The following is a 19087-nucleotide window of genomic DNA, read 5'->3' as shown; positions in this document are numbered from 1 at the left end:
AACACACATTTTCTAGAGAGAAACAGGCAATGCAACACAACCTGCATGTTGTGGAAAACAACTCCTCCATTTGGACAAACAAAGCTCTCTGAAGCATCTGCTCTAGGGACTCAGTGTTAGATAATCCAGATGACTCAATACAAATAGCAAATGCATGTCATCAATCTGATTTCTCACTGGCTCTGTACACTTTGTTGCTGGTGAGTCCAGACAAAGGAAAAATCCTGGCATCAAATCAGATCCTCCTTATTTGCTTTTATCTGTCACTTCCTGACAGTGACGATTCTGCAGCCACCCAGGGCGGCATCTGGCAGGGGACAACATGAGATATGAAAGATCATCTTTGCTCCCCGCTTGTGTCTCTGGGTCCTGGAATCATCCACCTGAATATTAGCTTTGATAAATCAAACACATTCTCTCATTTCCTAGCTGTTATCTGCCAATAATCAAGCAAACTTAAGATATAGGAATTAAACGTTTTTCATATTTTCCAGTTTAAAGCTCAATTTGTTCGCACAATAGACAGTTTGAAGGTTTTCATTCAGCTTGTCCTCCACACACATTCTTTGAGAGAAAATGAGGGCAAAATCGCAACAGCAACAAAGTGCCAGTGTAAAATTTGTTTTTATGATGCATTTTGCTCCAAACCAGCAAGCTCATTATTGTTTCTATTTTCTGAATGTTTTGTTCTGAAATAATTCACCTCATTGTATGAATAGCTTTGAGCCAATATAGATGCCAGCTTATCCACATTGCAGATACAGATTCTTATTTCATTTAAAGTCCAGGCTGATTGAAGTGAATAAGACTCAAAAACAGCTGTAGTTCCTTGTTTGCATCAGCTTACAGCCTGAGACCATTGATCGACTTCAGAAAGCATTTTACTCAGGGCTAAATGTAGTTGCATGCTGTTGAAAGACAAGACGCTCACAGATGAGTGAAGGCACTTTATTTCACTGCTGCTAATTTCGTTTCCCAGAGTTCTGGCACTGGATGCAAGACAAGCTGGGCAGGAGGCCAATGAGGTGATGGTTGAGGTCCCACAATTATTGCTACGAAGGTCAGCTGAACATAGAAGTTCTCATGATTACGCCAACATGCTGGAAACAGCCTTCATGTGACTGGCTAGTGACTGCAGGAGGATTATACTTTAACAGAATAAACAAGTTTAAATTACAAAAAAAACAACTATATATTAATGTGTAGTTGTTACACCACCAAAGTCTAGGGGTTCTGGGGCGGTAACATAAAAATGCTTCTAGCCTGTGTCAAAACGATCTAGAGCAGACACAAACTGAACAAGCAGAAACAAAATAGTTCAAAACTGCCCAAAAACAGTTACAAGCACCAAAGGTGCAGGACAGCTTAACAAAACCTCTTCCTACTAGCCACCCCACTGGAGGAATGATTTCAGGAGCCTTTTATATGGTGCAGGTGGGTCTCATCAACATCTGATTGGCTTGAGAAACCTCTGCTGGTCCAATGGAGTAGCTTCTCTCCTGCAGCCCTCAGGCAGCCAATCAGGAAGGTGTGCCCTCACAGGTGAACCTGCATAACTAAAAGGAGCCTGCACAGCCTCAAAAGGCCACAGTAGTTTAAGAATCAAAGTAGTTTTAGTTAATATCAAGGTTATAAGCAACATGGTTAAAGGATCTGACATTACTCAAAACTGTACACGTTTACACTGAATAGTAGTTTTGATGAATATATATAGTTTTAACCACGGCATTTTGATTTTATATACACATTGCTATGTTTTATTTAAGAACTTTATAGTAATATTCTGCGTTGGTCTTGCAACCTGATCAGGGTAAACTCCTCATCTCCAATGACCGATGGACATAGACACCGAGCTGCCCGCACTAATGCAAGGACAAACAGGTTTAGACAATGACTGAATGAATAGAAAGTAATATTCTGCCAGCTAGTGTCCTTGATAAGACACATCAGTCTTTATGTATAGAGTTTGCACACCAACAAAGTGTTAAGAAGACAGTGAAGAGATTTTTAGTGAGTTCAAAAAAAGAACTTAAATGGCATAAACTGAATGAACCACAGAGGAAAAGTTGGAGAGAAACCAGCAAGACCACTGGGAAAGTTACAGAAAGATCTGACTAAAATGGCAAGAAATAAATATAAATACATAAATGTTTTGTAGGTGATGATTAGAAGAATGAAGAAGTGATTGATGCACTGATGCAGAAAAGTTGTGAAGGGAGAAAAGAGTTGAGACACTGAGACAAACCAATGAAAGATGACTAATAATCTAAACGTCATAAGAAATGTGGGAGCAGAAAAATACTTGCACACTTAAAGAGTTATGTAAATAAATCTAAAATACATATGCACAAGAAAAACAGCAAAATACCAAACCCCAAACGGAAACTCAAAATAAGTTCTCATGTCCATTAAGGACATTCGTCTTGAACTTATTCTGGAGAATCCTAAGGTTATTCACAGTCTAGAGGAGATTAATATTCTCTTCAGAAAGTTCTGGTTCAGCTCCAGAACTGAGGGGTTCCCTGAAAGCCTCCATAGATGTGTGTCTTCATGTCATGGAAACTCCCAGTGGATTACCCCATCTCCACTGATAAGGCCAGTCAATCTATGAAAGGAGTTCATGTCAGTGGTTTATATCCAGGATCTATTTCATGCAGGACTCTGTCATTGCTGACAGAGGAGTTCATGGACCGGATATGAAGACAATGTCTGGTTTGGGAACCTACAACATGACTACATGAAGCATTTTGCTCCAGATATAAAAATATGTGTGAGAAGTTGTTGAGATGTTTCTCCTAGAAAGAAAACTTTGTAACCTTGGCTGTTGCAGCCTGAAATAATTACCATGCTGTCAACACAGAATAAAGGTGTGCTTTGGCTTAGTTTGGTTCATGGAAAGAAAGTTTTCTTTAAACCGAGAGCCCTGCACAATTTTATTTACATCTGAAGAAGCACAGCTCACAAATGCAGGGCAGTCTTCTTACACTGATGTAAGTAAGTATACTTTGGAGATGTTGCTCCTGCTGAATGCCAGCTGGCTGAAGAGCTGTTATCCTTCTTTGAACATGTCAACACTTTCTTCGAAAAGCAGTGACTGCATTTGTTTTTCCACCCCTGGTGCTGCAGTTCAGATCCGATTGGTCTGGGCTTTGCTGGAGAGAGACTCTGACTTGAGGAGGAGAGCGAATCCTATGCCAGAGCTCCTCGGTGGAGATTTACAGGCTCCTGGAGAGACTCTCATAAGTTTGCAGAAAATGTCTCTTGATTTTTATGGTCTTCCAGGACTTATTTCCAAATCTTATTTCTAGGAATGGCTTATGGTGTTGTTTTGCGCAAGTCAGATACAGCGAAAGCAGGGAGAAGTAAACAGTATTTATGGGTTTCATCCTTCTATTTCAAACAAACACTTAATAGAAAGGAACAAGTTTAAACATTTCTCATATGTACACAGCTGTAAGTTTAGTTCATGTGGTTTTCTTAATCAGATGCAGTTGAGAATTATTCATACCCCTCTGCACTGTTGATGTATATTAGAGATATTTTTACTTCACTGTTTTACTCTTTACTCATTGACATTTTTGCTCAGAAAACTACAAGAGCAAAAAATTTGTATGACATATTTCAGTAACAATTCAAAGTGCTGCATATAATGAAAACACACAGAACAGACCAAAAGTTTGGACACACCTTCTAATTGCATTCAATTAGAAGGTGTGTCCAAACATTTGGTCTGTACTGTATATATTACATTAAGATCAACTCTGTCTGAAGCAGACAAACAGGTCACCAGTCTTTGGGGTTGATGTGGTCCTTCCAGACAACTTGAACTTTTCCGTACATGTGGTGATTTTTCAGTCCGGTCTTGTTGTGGTAGTTTAGTAGAGAACATGAGCATGTGTGAATGTTTGTCTGTCTTCAGCTTCTGTAATAAAGTGACGATTGGTTCAGGTTTTGCACCATCTCTGACTCCAGAGTAAGGAAAGATCAAAATGAAAAGTCCTCCATTGTTCAATCCCATTATGGTGGTTTAAAATAATGATACTTTGTCATCTGACTCTTTGTGACGCAGAATTAACAAGGGTGCATCACACTCACTGAAGATGGTAACTGATGGTTTTTATGACATCCACTAATGGACTGCACGCAACTTGAGATAAATTTATAAAGCTAACTGAATCTCCAAGAGATTTTTCTTTCTGTGGGATAGTTGTTGTTTGCAGTTGGTCTATGCAAACCTTTTGGAACAAGGAGATTAAACCATTTGGCCCAGTAAGCCTTTAGTCCCTCTGCCTTTAGGAAGCACACATCCATAGAGACAGATGGGAATCCCTGTTGCTGGAGGAGACGCATGAAAGTCAGCTAGACTGCAAAGGAAGAGAAACTCTAGCATCTTTTTGAGTATAATCAGCCTGAAAATATGTTTGGCTTACATCTTCTGTCCAGCTTTCTCTTCGACTGACTTCAGCTTCCTTCCTCTGAAACTGTGGATGTTTACTTCTGAGCAGCGAGTTTGTGAATTTCGCACTTTCTTTTCACTTGTAGAGATTTTGACGAACAGATAAGGCTCTTATGTGGTGTTTATTGCCTGACAATGTTTTGTGAAATGCTATAAATTGATAAAATCCTGATTTATAAAGAGAGAAAGAAGCAAATAACCCAGTGGTAAATGTCTAAGTGCTGATAATACGACATGGCCAGATGTCTTGGATTTACTTTCCTAGGTATTCAGGCTTGGAAAACTTGTCAAGCCAAGTGAATGTTTTTGTCTGGATGAAATGCTCTCTTGAGGATCTGATCAGCTCTAAAGCATCTGTCAGCTGAAGGTTGGATCTGACTTTGAGGTTCCCGACCACCGTATTTTTGCCAATGTAAATAAGTTTTTAAAGACCCTTTCATCTGATTTCAGTTCATTAACTTCATCCAGTTCCCAAGCATTGCTCGTTAACTTTTCAGTTTTTTCTCAAGTCATTGGAAATCTCTTCAACAGGAGAAAATGGATGACAGCAGTCCTGGGGTTTCATATGGCATTTCTTGCATTACAGACAGCTCTCTGGTTTATATTTGTACTGGATGTTGCTTTGAACCCTCTTAAAGGTTTTGTATTTCAGCACTAATAAACCTAAAGCATCTGCTTTTTAACAAAAATATTAACAGAAAAAATGAAGGTTTAGGTAAATAGATGTTTTTTAATTGCATTTTTATTATAAAGAAATATAATCTTAAATCACAGAATTCTTGAACAGTCTTAATATATCAATTTTATTGATCACACCCTCCTTGCGTTTGGCTCCAGGAAGCAAGAAGGTCCTGGGTTCAAATTCCAAGAAAATAAAACCAACTTTGTGGCTATAATGGGCCAAAATGTCAAAACATTCAGGAAATGGGGGAGCATGGCACTGTTAAACAAACAAGACAAACAAAAAATAGCTCTTCGTGCCACAATAAAATGGGATTTTGCTTTTTAAACATGCTGTCGGAGTGACATGGTTTGGACTAGCTTGAATGCATCTCATTCAAGATGCTTTGGGAGTTTTAAAAATACCAGCTTAATCTCACAAAATACTTTTTTTTTTAACGAATAAATGTCAGAAAGAGGACAGTTGAGCTTCTAGGACTGATGAATATGAATCCAGACAAATCATATGATAAAACAAACAAACAAAAAAATCCAGGAATTAAATAAGCAAAAAAATTTAAAAAAAAAAATTAAAAAAAGCAAAAATAGAAAATCATATTAACACTTCTGGTGATTTATTTCTTTATTGACCTGGACTTAGTGGTTTTAGGTAACAGAAATATTTAAGTTTAGCCTTAAAAATACCTTGTGTTTTGTAGCAACTCAAAAAAAATGTACACATAATCTAAATCTAATTTAATCTAACAGTAACAGAGAATGACAGGAAGAAAATTATAAACATGATCCAACTAAACTCATCTAATCATAGGCTGATCTAAAGTAAGACAGAAACAAAGAAGATCTGAATATAAAAATAACTACAAACAGACAACAAATTAACAAAATTATAAATTCAAAAACAACCAGACATCCTGACACATTTATGATTACATTTTGTTTTCCCCCTGCTCTTCCAAAGAAATGACATTATGAAATGCTGCTCTTATCTTTGCTCCCTTCATCCATCCATCAGCTTTAGATTTATTTTCTTTTTTATATATATTGTACATAAACCTGCTAGAACTTGTCATCTGTATCAAAGGTTGACATTTCAGGCATTTACGTGATTTGTCTTGATCACGTGATTTAATTTAACCTCTGTCATCTATGGTAGCTCCATGAACCTCCCAGTCCAGTAACTGCAAACCTTCTCCAGCTCCTACTGGGTCTCCGGTTCTTCCAGTAGACTTTGGGTGTGTCCAGGGTCTTCTCCCATTGGGACCAGCCAGGAAAACCTCTAAAGGGAGTCAACCAGGACACTTCCTGATGCGACGCCTCAACCCCCTCAGATATTTGTGAAATGGACCAGGACAGTGTGACTGAGCCCCTCACTTTATCTCAAAGGCAGAGCCAGGCGGCCAATACAGAGGAAACGAATTTCAGCCGCTGGCATCTGAGAACTGCTGCATCTGAATCAAACAGAGCAGGAGAAATGTTGTTCTTTTTAAAACATGTTTTCAGTCAGACTTGCAATCTTTCACTCATAGATGAACTGGCTAGAACATGTTTGTCCTCATCATCACATTAAAATGATTATTTTTCTTCTACCTAAACTCTGAGTAGAATTAAAGTAAAAGGAGAAAAAAAAACAACTGGATGAATTAATCACAAATATGGCAAAAAAACATACCTAGTTTAAAAGCTTTTGTCCACTGTTAGCATTTATCAGTGCTAAAAACCTGTTTTAAGGCCCAATTGTTTTCAAAATTGTGGTGAGATTCCAGAAAATAAATATTAAAAAAATAAGTGGTGTTGAAGCCATCTGAGAAAACAGGAGAAAATCAAGTTACTTCTCAAAATAATGGAAAATCAGCCATAGTTGAACATTTGGATGAGATTTAAATTTGACTTAAAGTAGAGAAGAGAATCACGTTTATCAGACATTAAGTGATTAAAGTTTCTTTGATAAGAGCAGCAGACTTTCACAGACAAAAATGCATTATTATTATTATTATTTTATTTTATTTTTTTTTTTTTTTCATTTACAATTTTTCTATGTCTCAAATTGTTGGAAATAGGCTGCTAACAATAAAAACCAGATTAATTTATTCATTAAAAACTCTCCCCTGTAGGCAGAGAACTGGTGGAACATTTTTAATATAAAATCCTTTATAACCCAGACTAATTTGTTGAAACAAATTCAACCATTTATGGGCCGAGATGAATCCCAGATGTTTCAGGATCACGACAACACCTCTGGGAATCACCGAAGGCCTATTATCTCCTGGTGTGACAAAGAGTTGTTAAACAACTCAGCACTTAACACCACTTATTTTGTAAACTTTTTCCAATCAAATGTTGTTCAGGGGAAAATAAAAAAAATAATCTTTCCCAGCCCTCAGCTGGAAAAACACAAAGCTTGAAATCACAACTTTAAGTGATATTTGGACAGCTATTAACAGTGTTTCCTGGATTTATTTGCTTGAGTTGTGATGTTCTTGGATTTTCTTAAATTTGTCTTTTTATTTTTTTAATGAATGCCACGTTGTGTTTCTAACTTTTAGAAGTATTGTTAAGTTTATTATTGTCCCTGCAGTGCCTCAACTCCTGTTTTGTGCTTGGTTGAAGTTTGCAGAATTTTATTTTTTGCTTTTTCTGGTCTATTTTTATGCTGTCCACCAGTTACCTAACATGTATTTACTTTTGTTGATCCACAGGATTCTGGACCATGCACTTTTGCTCTGTCTATTCTGGTTTCCTGGTTGCATTATTTTCAGGGAACATGATGAACATGTCAGCTGCTACGCCGATGACACCCACAATTATGAATTAATCATTCCTTACTGACCAAATGAGTTAGACAATCTTCCATCTGGTTTCATAGGTTCAAAATATGTTTCAGGATTTTTTTTTTTCCCACTCATATTTGTCATGTTACAGTTTCATTACTTTTAGATAGAAACATTTCACAGCAATGAAACGTTGGACATAGGATTGTCTTTCTGTCACCAGGCCTTTGGAAAAGCAACCTTTTATCAGCGTCACAAGCTTCCTGCACCAAGCAAAAGCTAAAAATGTAAGCTTTCATGCTTTTTATGCTGCTTTAGGTGCACAAAAATCATCTCTTAACAAATAGTGCTGCAATGGATCTGTCAGCTTACAGATTTTCTGTTTTTTCTACACATTGTCGCTTCTGTCACATTTAAATGATCGTCAAAAAATTTATCAGGCAAATATGCCCCAAATAAATACTAAAGGTTTTCAAATCATCATTCAATTTCAGAAAGGAATTAAGTTATTTAAGCTTTAAATTGGTCCCATGTGAGAATGCAGTCACCACTCTTGGTAAATCATAAATAAGTTGTAATTAACCAAATTAATTGAGTTCGGTGACACCAGCCACACACAGGTTTATTCAGACTTCTATGGTCTTAATGGGTTTTTTTATGGTTTCTGTGGTTTTGTTCTGTTTTTCATGATTTTGCATATTTGGGCCTGTTTCTGTCTTTTTGTGCAGCTCATCATAATTTCTGCTTAGTGCTTTTGTTTCATGTTCTTGTTTTCTTTCATTTTCCAGCTTTCCTTTATTTCTGGTTTATTTGGGAGCTGCATGGAAGAGCTGGAGTCTTCTACAAAGTTTTTAATTCGTCTTGTATCATTCATAGTTCGTCCTATTTGCACGTAATTTTGTCTATTAATAGTCTTTTTTTTTATTCACATTGTTTGTCATATAGTTTCATATATTAAACAGATATGTAAATCTATTCAGCAGTTTACAATTAATGTCACAATGTTTTAAATTAACCTTGAATGGTGGTGCACTTCTTCAAACAGCTGCTTGGCATCAAGAAGGCTTTGGGCTTGAACCCTAGGCTGGGTTTGCAGGTTCTTTCTGGGTCCTCAGACTTTCTCTCACAGTGCAGATATTTGCATCTTAGGTTTCCTTGTCTCTCCATTGTTTCCTTGTGAATGTGTTTATGTTTCTTTGTGTTGTCTTGTGATGGACTGGTGACTTCTCCAGGCACCAGGAGAAGGGCACCAGGCCCGTTGTGACCTTACAAGGAGAAGTGGGTATTGACAATGGATTGATGGTTTGTGTATGTGAAAGGCAAACCCTTGTCAAGAGGAAGCTGAGCACTGACCAAACCATAAAACAACCTCAAATAACCCATGTATCACGTGATTGAGGAGAGAGATATTTAGTTCAGACTATTTTGTGAGTGGAAAGCTGGAATTAAATAACCCTAGATCTTACTTCTTATGAAATGATGATTGCTTAACAATGATGTTTCCATATTTTTAACATAACTGTGAACCAGTTGAACTTTAACCCATTATTTACTTGGCACCAGCAACGGACACCGACAAATGGCACTGAGTGTCCTGACTGCGAGAAAATGGATTTCATTGAGCAGCTGAAATGAATAATCCAGAATACCAATTAGCAAAATGCCAAAATCAGGCCTTTTGCACATATAAATTAATGTCTGGTTCTGATTGGAACCAGGCTCTCAGAAACGTGCACCCATATTGCACATAGCGATCTTTAGTACTTCCTGTAGTAAATTTGATCTGTTTTGACCTGCGATTCTTAGCCAGACACCCGTTTTGGGTTGGTTTCAGAATCTTGGAAAAAAAGCATCTAGTTCTTGGATATTTATGAGTTTGTGTGCATACTGCAACCACCTTTGAAATCTCTGGAAGAGACTGATGGCCACATTAGTATCTTGAGGGAGTCCTTCATGAACCAAGCCTTGGTGAATTTTATTATTGGTGTTTGGAGGTCAATAGTTACACAGCCTCAACTATTTTACAGATTACATCAAATTGTCTTCACAAATTCCCTGATACTGGATAAGAGCTCTGACCCTCATTATCTTACTCAGATTTGCAGAAGCTGTCAAGTTGTTGAGAGGTGAGTTGAAAAGGCATGTATACTCATATTTTGTTGCAATTTAGAGCCTGTTTTTTTCAAATATGGAAGAAAATCAGGATCCACCTGATGAAAACACCAATTACACAGGCCCTAGGCAAACAAGCCCACAGTCCAACGTATTTATAAATTCAACCATTTTTCAAAAGCAACTTGAGCAGGAGAAAATATCTTGATCTGGGGTGTAGCTCTTTATTATATCATTCCTGGGCTCTTTCTGTGAAACAGTGTACCGGATTCCGGTTCATTAAAAAAGCCAATGCTCTCAACAGCCGGCTCAGTCTAACCAACGCTCCCAAAGCTTTTTCCATGAAAAACATTTAAAAAGGCTTCATTTATAGAAATACAAGCAGCAATGCAAGCCTGCCAACATATATTACAGCTTCATATACAAATATATAAATGTACAATCAATAAATACAGTGTGAAGTCTTCTTCTTGAGATGTATGGTTAACATTAAGGCTTGCTTGGTGATTTTTTTTTTTCTTTTCTTCTTTTAGGTTTTATTTGTGGTTCTGCGTAAACTGTGAGTTGGAACTCTGTTTCTGGATAATTAAATGAATGGCTGTGACTTACAATACTTAAAAATACTGGAATGAAAGAATGCAAATCACTAATATGGTGCAGTTTGACCATTCTTGACATCTTAAATGCTGACAAATGACACAAAACGCAGCAAAATCAAAGAACAAACAACACTTCAAGAGATTAGGTGTTAGCATGTGGCTCATGTTCAAAAAGAAAAGATCGCTGACGCTGATTACAGTATTTACAAGGAACACTATGATCAACTTCAGTAGATAGCGAAAGTTTCTTTGGTCCCTGTCGATTGTTGGCAATTAGTGGTTTAAAAAAAGCAACTGTGGGCACAAAATGGTTGATTAAAAAACAAAAACAAACAGAAATGTGCCATGATTATGCCTATCACTAAGAATCATTTACAAGTTATCAATAATCCCAGTTCACATAGGCAAAGGAAACACAACATTTCAGGCTTCTGAAATTACATCAGAGTGAATAAAAACAGTTCATACACGATACACAAGCATAAACAATGATTACAAAGCAGCAATAGCTACTTAAAATGGACAGTTTAAAAAAAAAACAAGCACATCCTCAAAACTGAAACCAGTAACTTTTTTTGCTGCAGCAGAATTTGAAGAGAGACACAGGAAGTCAGGAGAAGACTGATTTCATAAACCATGGATGAGGTTTGGTTGGTTTCAGGGCAGAAGTAGGAAGACAGGAGCATCCACTAAGTGTCCAGATGTCTGCAAATGGTTCCCCAGTGTTTCTGTGTGCTGTCCATCTTTGGCTGCGCAACTAGAGATGGATGAGGATTCCGGTGGGTAATTTCAAGTTTTCTTCAAGCCTCGTTCTGACCAAAGAGACTACCCTGCGTCTTGAGTCTGTGCATCCTGGTGGAAAGAAAAGATGAAAACATCAAATTCAATTCTGATCAGGGTTTAGGTTCATCGGGATTGAGTCTGATGGGAGATGAGTGACGGTTACTTACTGTCTTTCTTTACGGCTCAGCGTGTCTTCTTTTGACTTGACAAAGACTGCATTTTCCCCTCCCCTAACAAGGTAAGCAAACTCTCCTTCCTTTGAGTTAAAGATCACCCTGCAATCACACAGATGATATATGTTCAGTCAACAATAAACATTTCATTCTTGAGTAAATACATGTTAGTATAAAGACATAGAACTCACTTGGACTGAGTCTCGCCACATTTGATGCGGAGCTTTCGGAGGTGAAACTTGCTGTTGCCCCAAAGGTCGGACCAGCTGAAAAGTGCGTCTTTCTCCCAGCGAATCTTGACGATCATCAGGTCACCGATGTCCACATCGGTGGTGATCAGGAAGGACGAGGTGCTGTTGCTATCAAGGGTGGGCCTGATAGGTTAAAGAAGGAAATATGTTCAGAGATTGGCATATTTTACATGTTGTATTACATGTAAAGATTCACTGAGAAACTGGCTGCTGACCAGAATTCTCTTCACAGTAGAAGTAGTGACTGAAGGAAGGAGATTGAAAGTTAGCTCTTTTTAGTCTCACTGAGTTGTTGGGAGTCATAAAAGGCCTAAAAGCTGCAGGAAGCTTAGGTAAAGTAAGGGTGTACCTTTGCTACGGGGAAAACAAATGGACAACTGATTACATTTTGTTATGCTAACTAAGATAAGTCTGATAGTCACTCTAACAGAAGATGCTACAAATCATTTAGATTATCCCTTCTGCAATCCTTTTGTCTTTGTTTGATGATATTAATTAAATCCTTTTTAACTATGAAGCTGTGAAACATCACCCATTCTCTAACACACACAGTGTGTCATCCCCTTCGTGTCCTGCTGTACATTATTAGTAATCAACTGTAGAAACACTGCTAAAGGAATGGGTAATTTTACTATCTAACATAGTTGTAAAATCACATCTCTTTACTCTCAAATATGAAGTTGTTTTTAATGTTAAAACAGCAATATTTGTTTTAAATGAATATAGAGGGAATATATTTTTGTTACAGTCCACTTCTGTATTTTGAAGTATGCAAAAATGACTAGCAAACTATAATCTGTATGTTAAGGAGTAAATTAAATACACTTTTTGGGTATTATTTTTGCTCTGGTGTTATTTATTGATGCCCTTATCCACAAACATATATCCACAATATGTTTGTGGATTTTCAATGATGCAAATGAGAATTTTGTTCATTTTAGTTTACTATGAGCGTTTTATTGTTAGGACAGCTGCCCGTTCAGTTTAGTTTTCTTGGTTAAAAAAATAAAAAATAAAAAATAAAAAAAAAAGCTGCTCATAGTTTTTTAAAAATGATCTAAAATCAAAATTGGGATGTTCTCACAAAGCCTGAAACCTGAAATCGGTCTCAGACCCTCATTTCCGCCAACATATGCAGATGAACAACACTGTTGCTAAGTCGCATGTCTTAGTGACTCTGTGTTGTATGCTCAGCTTCATGTACGTACAGGACAAGCGGGATGTCCTCCTTCTCTCCATGGGTTCCATACAGTGAAATCTTGATTGGCTGCTCAGTGAAGCTCTGTTTGTCCGCGCTGAAGAAGTGTGCCTTCACTTGGTAATGGAAAACTGCAAGATGGAAAGAAGATTCACTCTGAGTGAAATTATATATTTCTATTTAGGCTTTATTTCACCTTTGATTAGAGCTTTGAACACAGATTAGTATATTCTTGTTTGGCTTCTAGCATGCATGTGCAGACCCTTAAAAGCTCTTGAAACAGCTTGCTATTCATCAAGTAAATGTTTACACATTTTCTGATTTGTGATTTCTAAAAAAAAAAAAAAACTTTTCCACTGCCAAAGTCATGCATAGGTACCACTTTACTTCAACATACTTTAGCAACTAAAACCCCCATGACCTCATGAATGGACAGAGCTTGCTGTCCTTGTGAAGCTGTATTAAGTTTCCACAATCACTGTCGGGTCCAAGGAGACGTATTTACTCAAACCGTATCTAGCCTTGGTAGCTAATAACCTGTGGATTACTTTTAATGAAGTCATGTGCCCAAATTAACTCCCAGTAATGCAGACTAAAGTATGTAAATCCAGGAAGACTTTTCTGCTATTCTTAGGTGTTAAATAGATCTCCTTTCTGTACTTGCAGTCAGCATCCAAGTACAAATTTCCCTCTCCATGAAAAAGTCGGGTTTACTTTAGTTTCACACCGTTTCTGTGGAGATTTACCTTTGTAAGGCATCATATCCCGAGTCTTGAGGTACATCCTGGTACTGCGGGCCATCCGGACCTTGTTGATGTTGTAGCCAAGCTTGTTGCATCGGTTCTTCCTGCAGCTGAGGCACATTCCCTTGTTGAAGGCGTCCTTGGAGTTGCAGCGGTAGGCCATGCTCTGCTGCTGGATGTTCAGCAGCGAGTCGATGAACAAGTGGATGGAGCGCTCATGGGAGCATTTGATAAGCTGATCCATATCTACACACAAGAAGGCAAGAAGGCTCTTTGGTTTTTGCAGATAAATGCTGGTGAAGGCAGAAAATTACTTCCTGGTGTTGGTTCTCCTTTTTTCATTCATAGATAGTCACAAAAGAGGACCCAGAAGGAAACTTCTGGTTTCTAAAACATGAAGCAACAAACTATCAAAGAAATACACTTGATATTTTGCTCACAGTGTGTTTTTAGCTAGGAATGTTATGAATAGAGGCAAAACACTTTAACCTGCAAACATTTATTTTAGCAAGTGCCTCACTGACTTCTTGACAATATAGTATTCGTAAAACTGGTATATTTTATAAAAAAAGCTAATTCATGCACATCTCATTATCTCCAGAAACCCCGGAGGTTTTGAGTTGCATACTTTGGAGGCCCTTGATCCCTTCTGATGCAATCCCCAGCAAGGTATTCTGGATGTCACAACCCGGCTGGAAGGTTCCTCCATTAGGGTAAATGTCAATATGGCCCACTGGTCTCTGGATGCCAATGCTGCGGTCTGGAGAGCCTCTGGTGTTGGTGTGCAGGACGTCCACAAACTGGGCATCGCCTCGGGACAGAGTGCTCTGATCATCTGCGTGCTCAAAGGTGGGACCGGCGGGATCCAAACCTGGGCACGAGAACAAAACAATTGATTAGCTGTGGAGATAAACATGATTGGAGATAAAATGCTACCATTTGGAACACTTATGTTTCAAAGCATTAAAAGCTTGAAAGTCCGTACTCAGTCTGACCCCCTTCTGATGTGTGCAGGCAAAATAAACAAGTCTGGTGGTGCTTAATGGGCCACTGCTCTCAGATCTAGTAAACACACCATTATTTGAAGGAGGTCAGAGGGATTTTAAAGCTGGATCAACTTCATAGAAGCAAATTGGAGCTCTAAATCTGACACAAATTGGCTGCATGCACACACACAATGGAGGCCTGGAATGTAGAGGCTGACAGACTCAGACATATATACATGAAGTTATGCATCAATAACCTTAAGAACTCAATTTAATACTAAAATAACCACACAGCCTGTTAAAAATTTTTGAGTTACAACATTTTCACAACTTTATCGAGTTCTTTTTTAAATTTAGATTATAATCCAAGATTCCTAATATGTCAAAATTTTATTATTTCCTAGTCAATTTTTCTAAGTTCTCAGCCACCTTTAACCATTTTTAGCATATAAATAGCATAAATCTAATACTTTATATAAAGTTATGTCATTAACGGATGGATTGATACTAAATCTAAACGGCAAAACCCTTATATCAAACTGCTGACTTTTTCAAACTGTACAGGAATCCTGGTAGTCATTTAATGGGAGTCACCTGTGATCCTGCTGATCTTATGGTCGGTGAGATCTCCAGCAATGCCGGCCACATGTGCTCCCAGACTGTATCCCAAAAGATGAATCCTCTCCCAGGGTAACTGCAGCTCTTTCTGCAAAGCAACAAAACAGGAGAGATCTGTGCAAGGAACGCCTTAACGCCATCGAAAGGGAAGCCTGCAGAAATGCAAGCTGTACTCGGAACGGCTCTGAAGCATTCTGACCCAGGCAGAATGTGGGAAACAATCCAGAAGAAGGATTTGGTGCAATTTCATGCTATGCCAAATTCTAGACTGCTTTTAAAGTTTGAAGTTGCGTAAGTAAAGGGAACACTTTAGGTTGTTGTAAAAGCCGTTCCCTCGCTAACACTAAGCCTCGCAACAATAGCCGCAGACATGACTATAAAATGTGTTTATAGCCATTTAAAATCTCATAGCGTGGACAAGCATAACCACATGGCCTCATTGGAAAGAGAGCATGAAGGAGCAGATTTTAGTCGATGATCTGAACCCAATGTAGTCACATGTTATATTTACAGCACTCAAAAAGCTAATGCAGAGAGGGTGATCCAATAGCTCACCTGCAGCCATGTAACGAACTTGGCCACATCTCGGCCAACCAGCTTGGTGTAGGCTGCGGAGGTGGGGTAGTGCTGGTTGGCGCGGGTCAGCCAATCCACCACGATCACGTTTGCAGTTGGCACGCGCTCATACAGGGCGGACACCAGCTTGGGCACCCAGCTCTCAAACATCCCTGTTACCTGCAGGGCAAAACATAAAAGCAGCAGGTGAAACTGTGACCCGCGTATGAACAAAAAAAAAGAAAGAAATATCTCCTCAGGGTATTTTGCAAAGGTTTGCAGATAAATGCTGATAGTCATGCTTTGTGCTGTTGATGCCTTCTGTTTCAAAGAACTGTGAAACATAAGATTTTATTAATGTAACCAAGTAACATCAGTTTCTCATCGAGTTTGCACTGTCAAGGAATCGACTGGTATGAGAATCTTCACTATGCTAAATATGAGTAATAATCCTGAACATCAGCATGGTGTAGTTGCTTTGAAAAGGGAAGCAAAATCACTCAAACTGCTGCTAAGATTATATAGCATGTAATAGTTTGAGTATTGCTATCACAACTTTTGTATTTTGCATCATAAATATTGACTGCGCACTACTTTCTAAGAGGTTATTGGACAGTATTTTATCCCTCTTGGTTTGCTATTCTGCATTTTAAATGCCTCACATGAAGTGAACCGGTTATTTAGTCAGGCTATCTGCTCTGACAGCCAACCTGAAGTCAGCTGGTGACCAGACATGTTGATCACAGCAGTGTGGGACTTCTTCATTTTCCACATCATAAACTGCCCTTGTTTTCTGAGATTTTAACTATTTCCGAAATATTCCAAATTTGTCTTTCTTGTAAGCAGAAGTGTAGAAGAATTATTTTCGCTCTCTGACAGGTAGTGAACAGCAGAGCTGTGTTTTCTATATCTCACACAGCTGGAGATATGCATTTACTATCAATATTTCTTAGCACTGAGCGAGATCATGTTTTCATTCACAAATATGGAACAAAAAAGTGTTTTCTATATAGTAACCAGTTTTTGTATTTTTCTTTTTTACTTCCATAGTAGTTTAGCTTGTGCTGCAGAAAACATGTGGGTGACAATGCACACATGGTCAGGTCAGTGTCTGAGGTCAGCTGCCATATGGCGTGATTTATCCAGCACTGCCTCTATGTTCTGTTGGAGACTGGCCAAGGTATCATCAGGTTCAAATTGTGCAGCATGACTGGTTTTAAATCAAATTACAGCAGAAGATGCATGCATGGACTGTGTGCTTTTTTCCATCCACAGCTTGTTGTTTTGCCATCATATGTTGGAGGATTTTTTTTTCTCAGTGTCTGTGATGCAATTTTAGGTTGCACTGCCCAAACATAGCTGCGCAGAAGCTTTGCGTACAAATTTAGTTCCAGTGTAACTTACCGTCCAGCCATGTATCACAATGAAGGTCTGGGTCTCTGGGTTGAATGCGCACTCGGTGATGGTTTCTGGTCTGCCGGCCACCATGTAGCACATATCGTCATCCGGAAGTTCGGCGGTGCGCAGTGAGAACTTGGACACGATGTCAGTGAAATCCGTCATCCATTCAGTGGTGGTTGGCACGGGTTCATCGGTGACTGTGCTGTTTGCTGTTGCAAAACAAACACCAACGGAGAGCGCGGCGGATCATTGGTGTTAATCTGTTTTGTCAGGTTGGACAATTAGGATTTGTTCAAAGAGAAGCCTTTTAAATGCTGGTTGGCTGATTGTTATTAAAGTAAATGTGCGTAAGTTAATTGTGAACGGCATTTTTTTTTTTTTTTACCCAAAAGTGACTGAATAAGGCGTGACAGTGTCGCCCCCTTTTGTCCTTTCTGAATCTTTACCGGGGAAACTTAATTTCTTGACACACGATAGCATTTCTACAGTTTTAATTAAACTAAATAACTGAATGCGGGTTTTTTAGTTTTCCTTAAAGTGAATCATTCTTAATGGATCGGAGCGAGTGTTAAAAAGAGTCGGTCTAATTAAAATTCAACGCACAAACGGTGCTCAAACTGAGTAAAATAGTTGTGTTTTTTTATTATTTAAAGATGAATAAACCTTAACTTCTAAATCGACTTCAACCAACGTTTCCTCCCTCTTCTTATCTAAAAAAGCTCCTGCCTGCTGCTTTTCGTCACGCACAGATGGAGCTGAATGCAGATCTGCGCTCTTCTTACTAACGGGTTATTACCGGTCAAAAGTGGAGCCGCATGCGGCAATAAACCTGCTATCCACATATTTATCCCCTACACCTGTTTCTTGTTTTGTTCTGCTTAAAACTGTATGTCAAGCACATAATAAAAGTGGATCTTACCAAAAGCAGTCGAGTTGGCGGTGGGTTCAACATCTGAAGAAAAAGTTGCATGGATGTTCCCCAAAGTTATCCAAATAGTCACAAAGCAAATCATTTCTTTTCCCATATTGTTACTGAATTCTTCTTTTGATTTGAATTTCCTGAATTTAAAGTTGTTATTATTATTATTATTGTTTTATTTGATTTTTTGGTTGGTCGAATAGTTGTGGATCCACTTAAACCCAAAGCACCGGTGACAAAGTGGTGAGCTGTTTGCGGTTTAAGGGTGAAGTTGCTTATGGTCTGTAACAGTTGCTGCTGCAGGTCATCTTAATGGGTGTCTTATTTGAATACACAAGCGTGATTGGCTGGAGGGTTTTGGGGGGCGGAGACTAAACGCTGTCCCAGCTCGAAAAAAAAAAAATCTAAGTAGGTTGGTCATCCTGCTGTGAGGAAAGCGGGGCCCCTGGCAGCGAAGCAGAAGGTTTCATTTACAGAGCACCATTAATGTCAGCTCCCAACTGTCCGCGTGTCTGGTTTTAGTGGTTACACGACGCTTTCCTTTGATCTGCTGCCAAAAATAATGTGGTAATAGGTGTTTTTGCCATGCATTAGGATATTCAAAGGTTTCTAACTCATTTTAAAAGCACTGTTTAAACAAGTTAGAGAAAGAAAACCTAATTCCTTGCGTTTGTAGGAAACATTTTAATTTTAGGACTGCAAGGTTGTTAGCACTGCTGCATTGCAGCAAAACAGGATAGAATCCTGGCCAAGACATTTTCTGCAGCAGGTTGGTTTTCCCCAGGTACTCCAGTTTCCTCCTCCAGTCCAAAAACATGACTGTTGGGATAAATGACCTTGAATT

At 38.5% G+C, this 19087-nt stretch overlaps 1 protein-coding gene across 1 annotated transcript; it reads right to left on the bottom strand.

Annotated features, from left to right (window-relative positions):
* Positions 1-10219: 10219 nt before the first annotated feature.
* lpl (lipoprotein lipase) lies at positions 10220-18527 on the bottom strand. Its single transcript, XM_044129150.1, has 10 exons — positions 18244-18527; positions 17328-17533; positions 15924-16103; positions 15345-15456; positions 14393-14635; positions 13768-14010; positions 13032-13152; positions 11764-11946; positions 11567-11674; positions 10220-11468 (listed from the first exon to the last, which is right to left on the bottom strand). The coding sequence occupies exons 1-10, from the start codon at positions 18347-18349 to the stop codon at positions 11417-11419; spliced, it is 1554 nt and encodes a 517-aa protein (XP_043985085.1). The 5' UTR covers positions 18350-18527; the 3' UTR covers positions 10220-11416.
* Between the last annotated feature and the right edge of the window lie 560 nt (positions 18528-19087).

The sequence above is a fragment of the Gambusia affinis genome, linkage group LG10, assembly GCF_019740435.1.
Source record: "Gambusia affinis linkage group LG10, SWU_Gaff_1.0, whole genome shotgun sequence".
In the NCBI taxonomy this organism is placed as follows: Eukaryota; Metazoa; Chordata; class Actinopteri; order Cyprinodontiformes; family Poeciliidae; genus Gambusia; species Gambusia affinis.
Note: the sequence above shows the minus strand (reverse complement) of the source record. Positions and strands in the feature narration are given on the sequence as shown.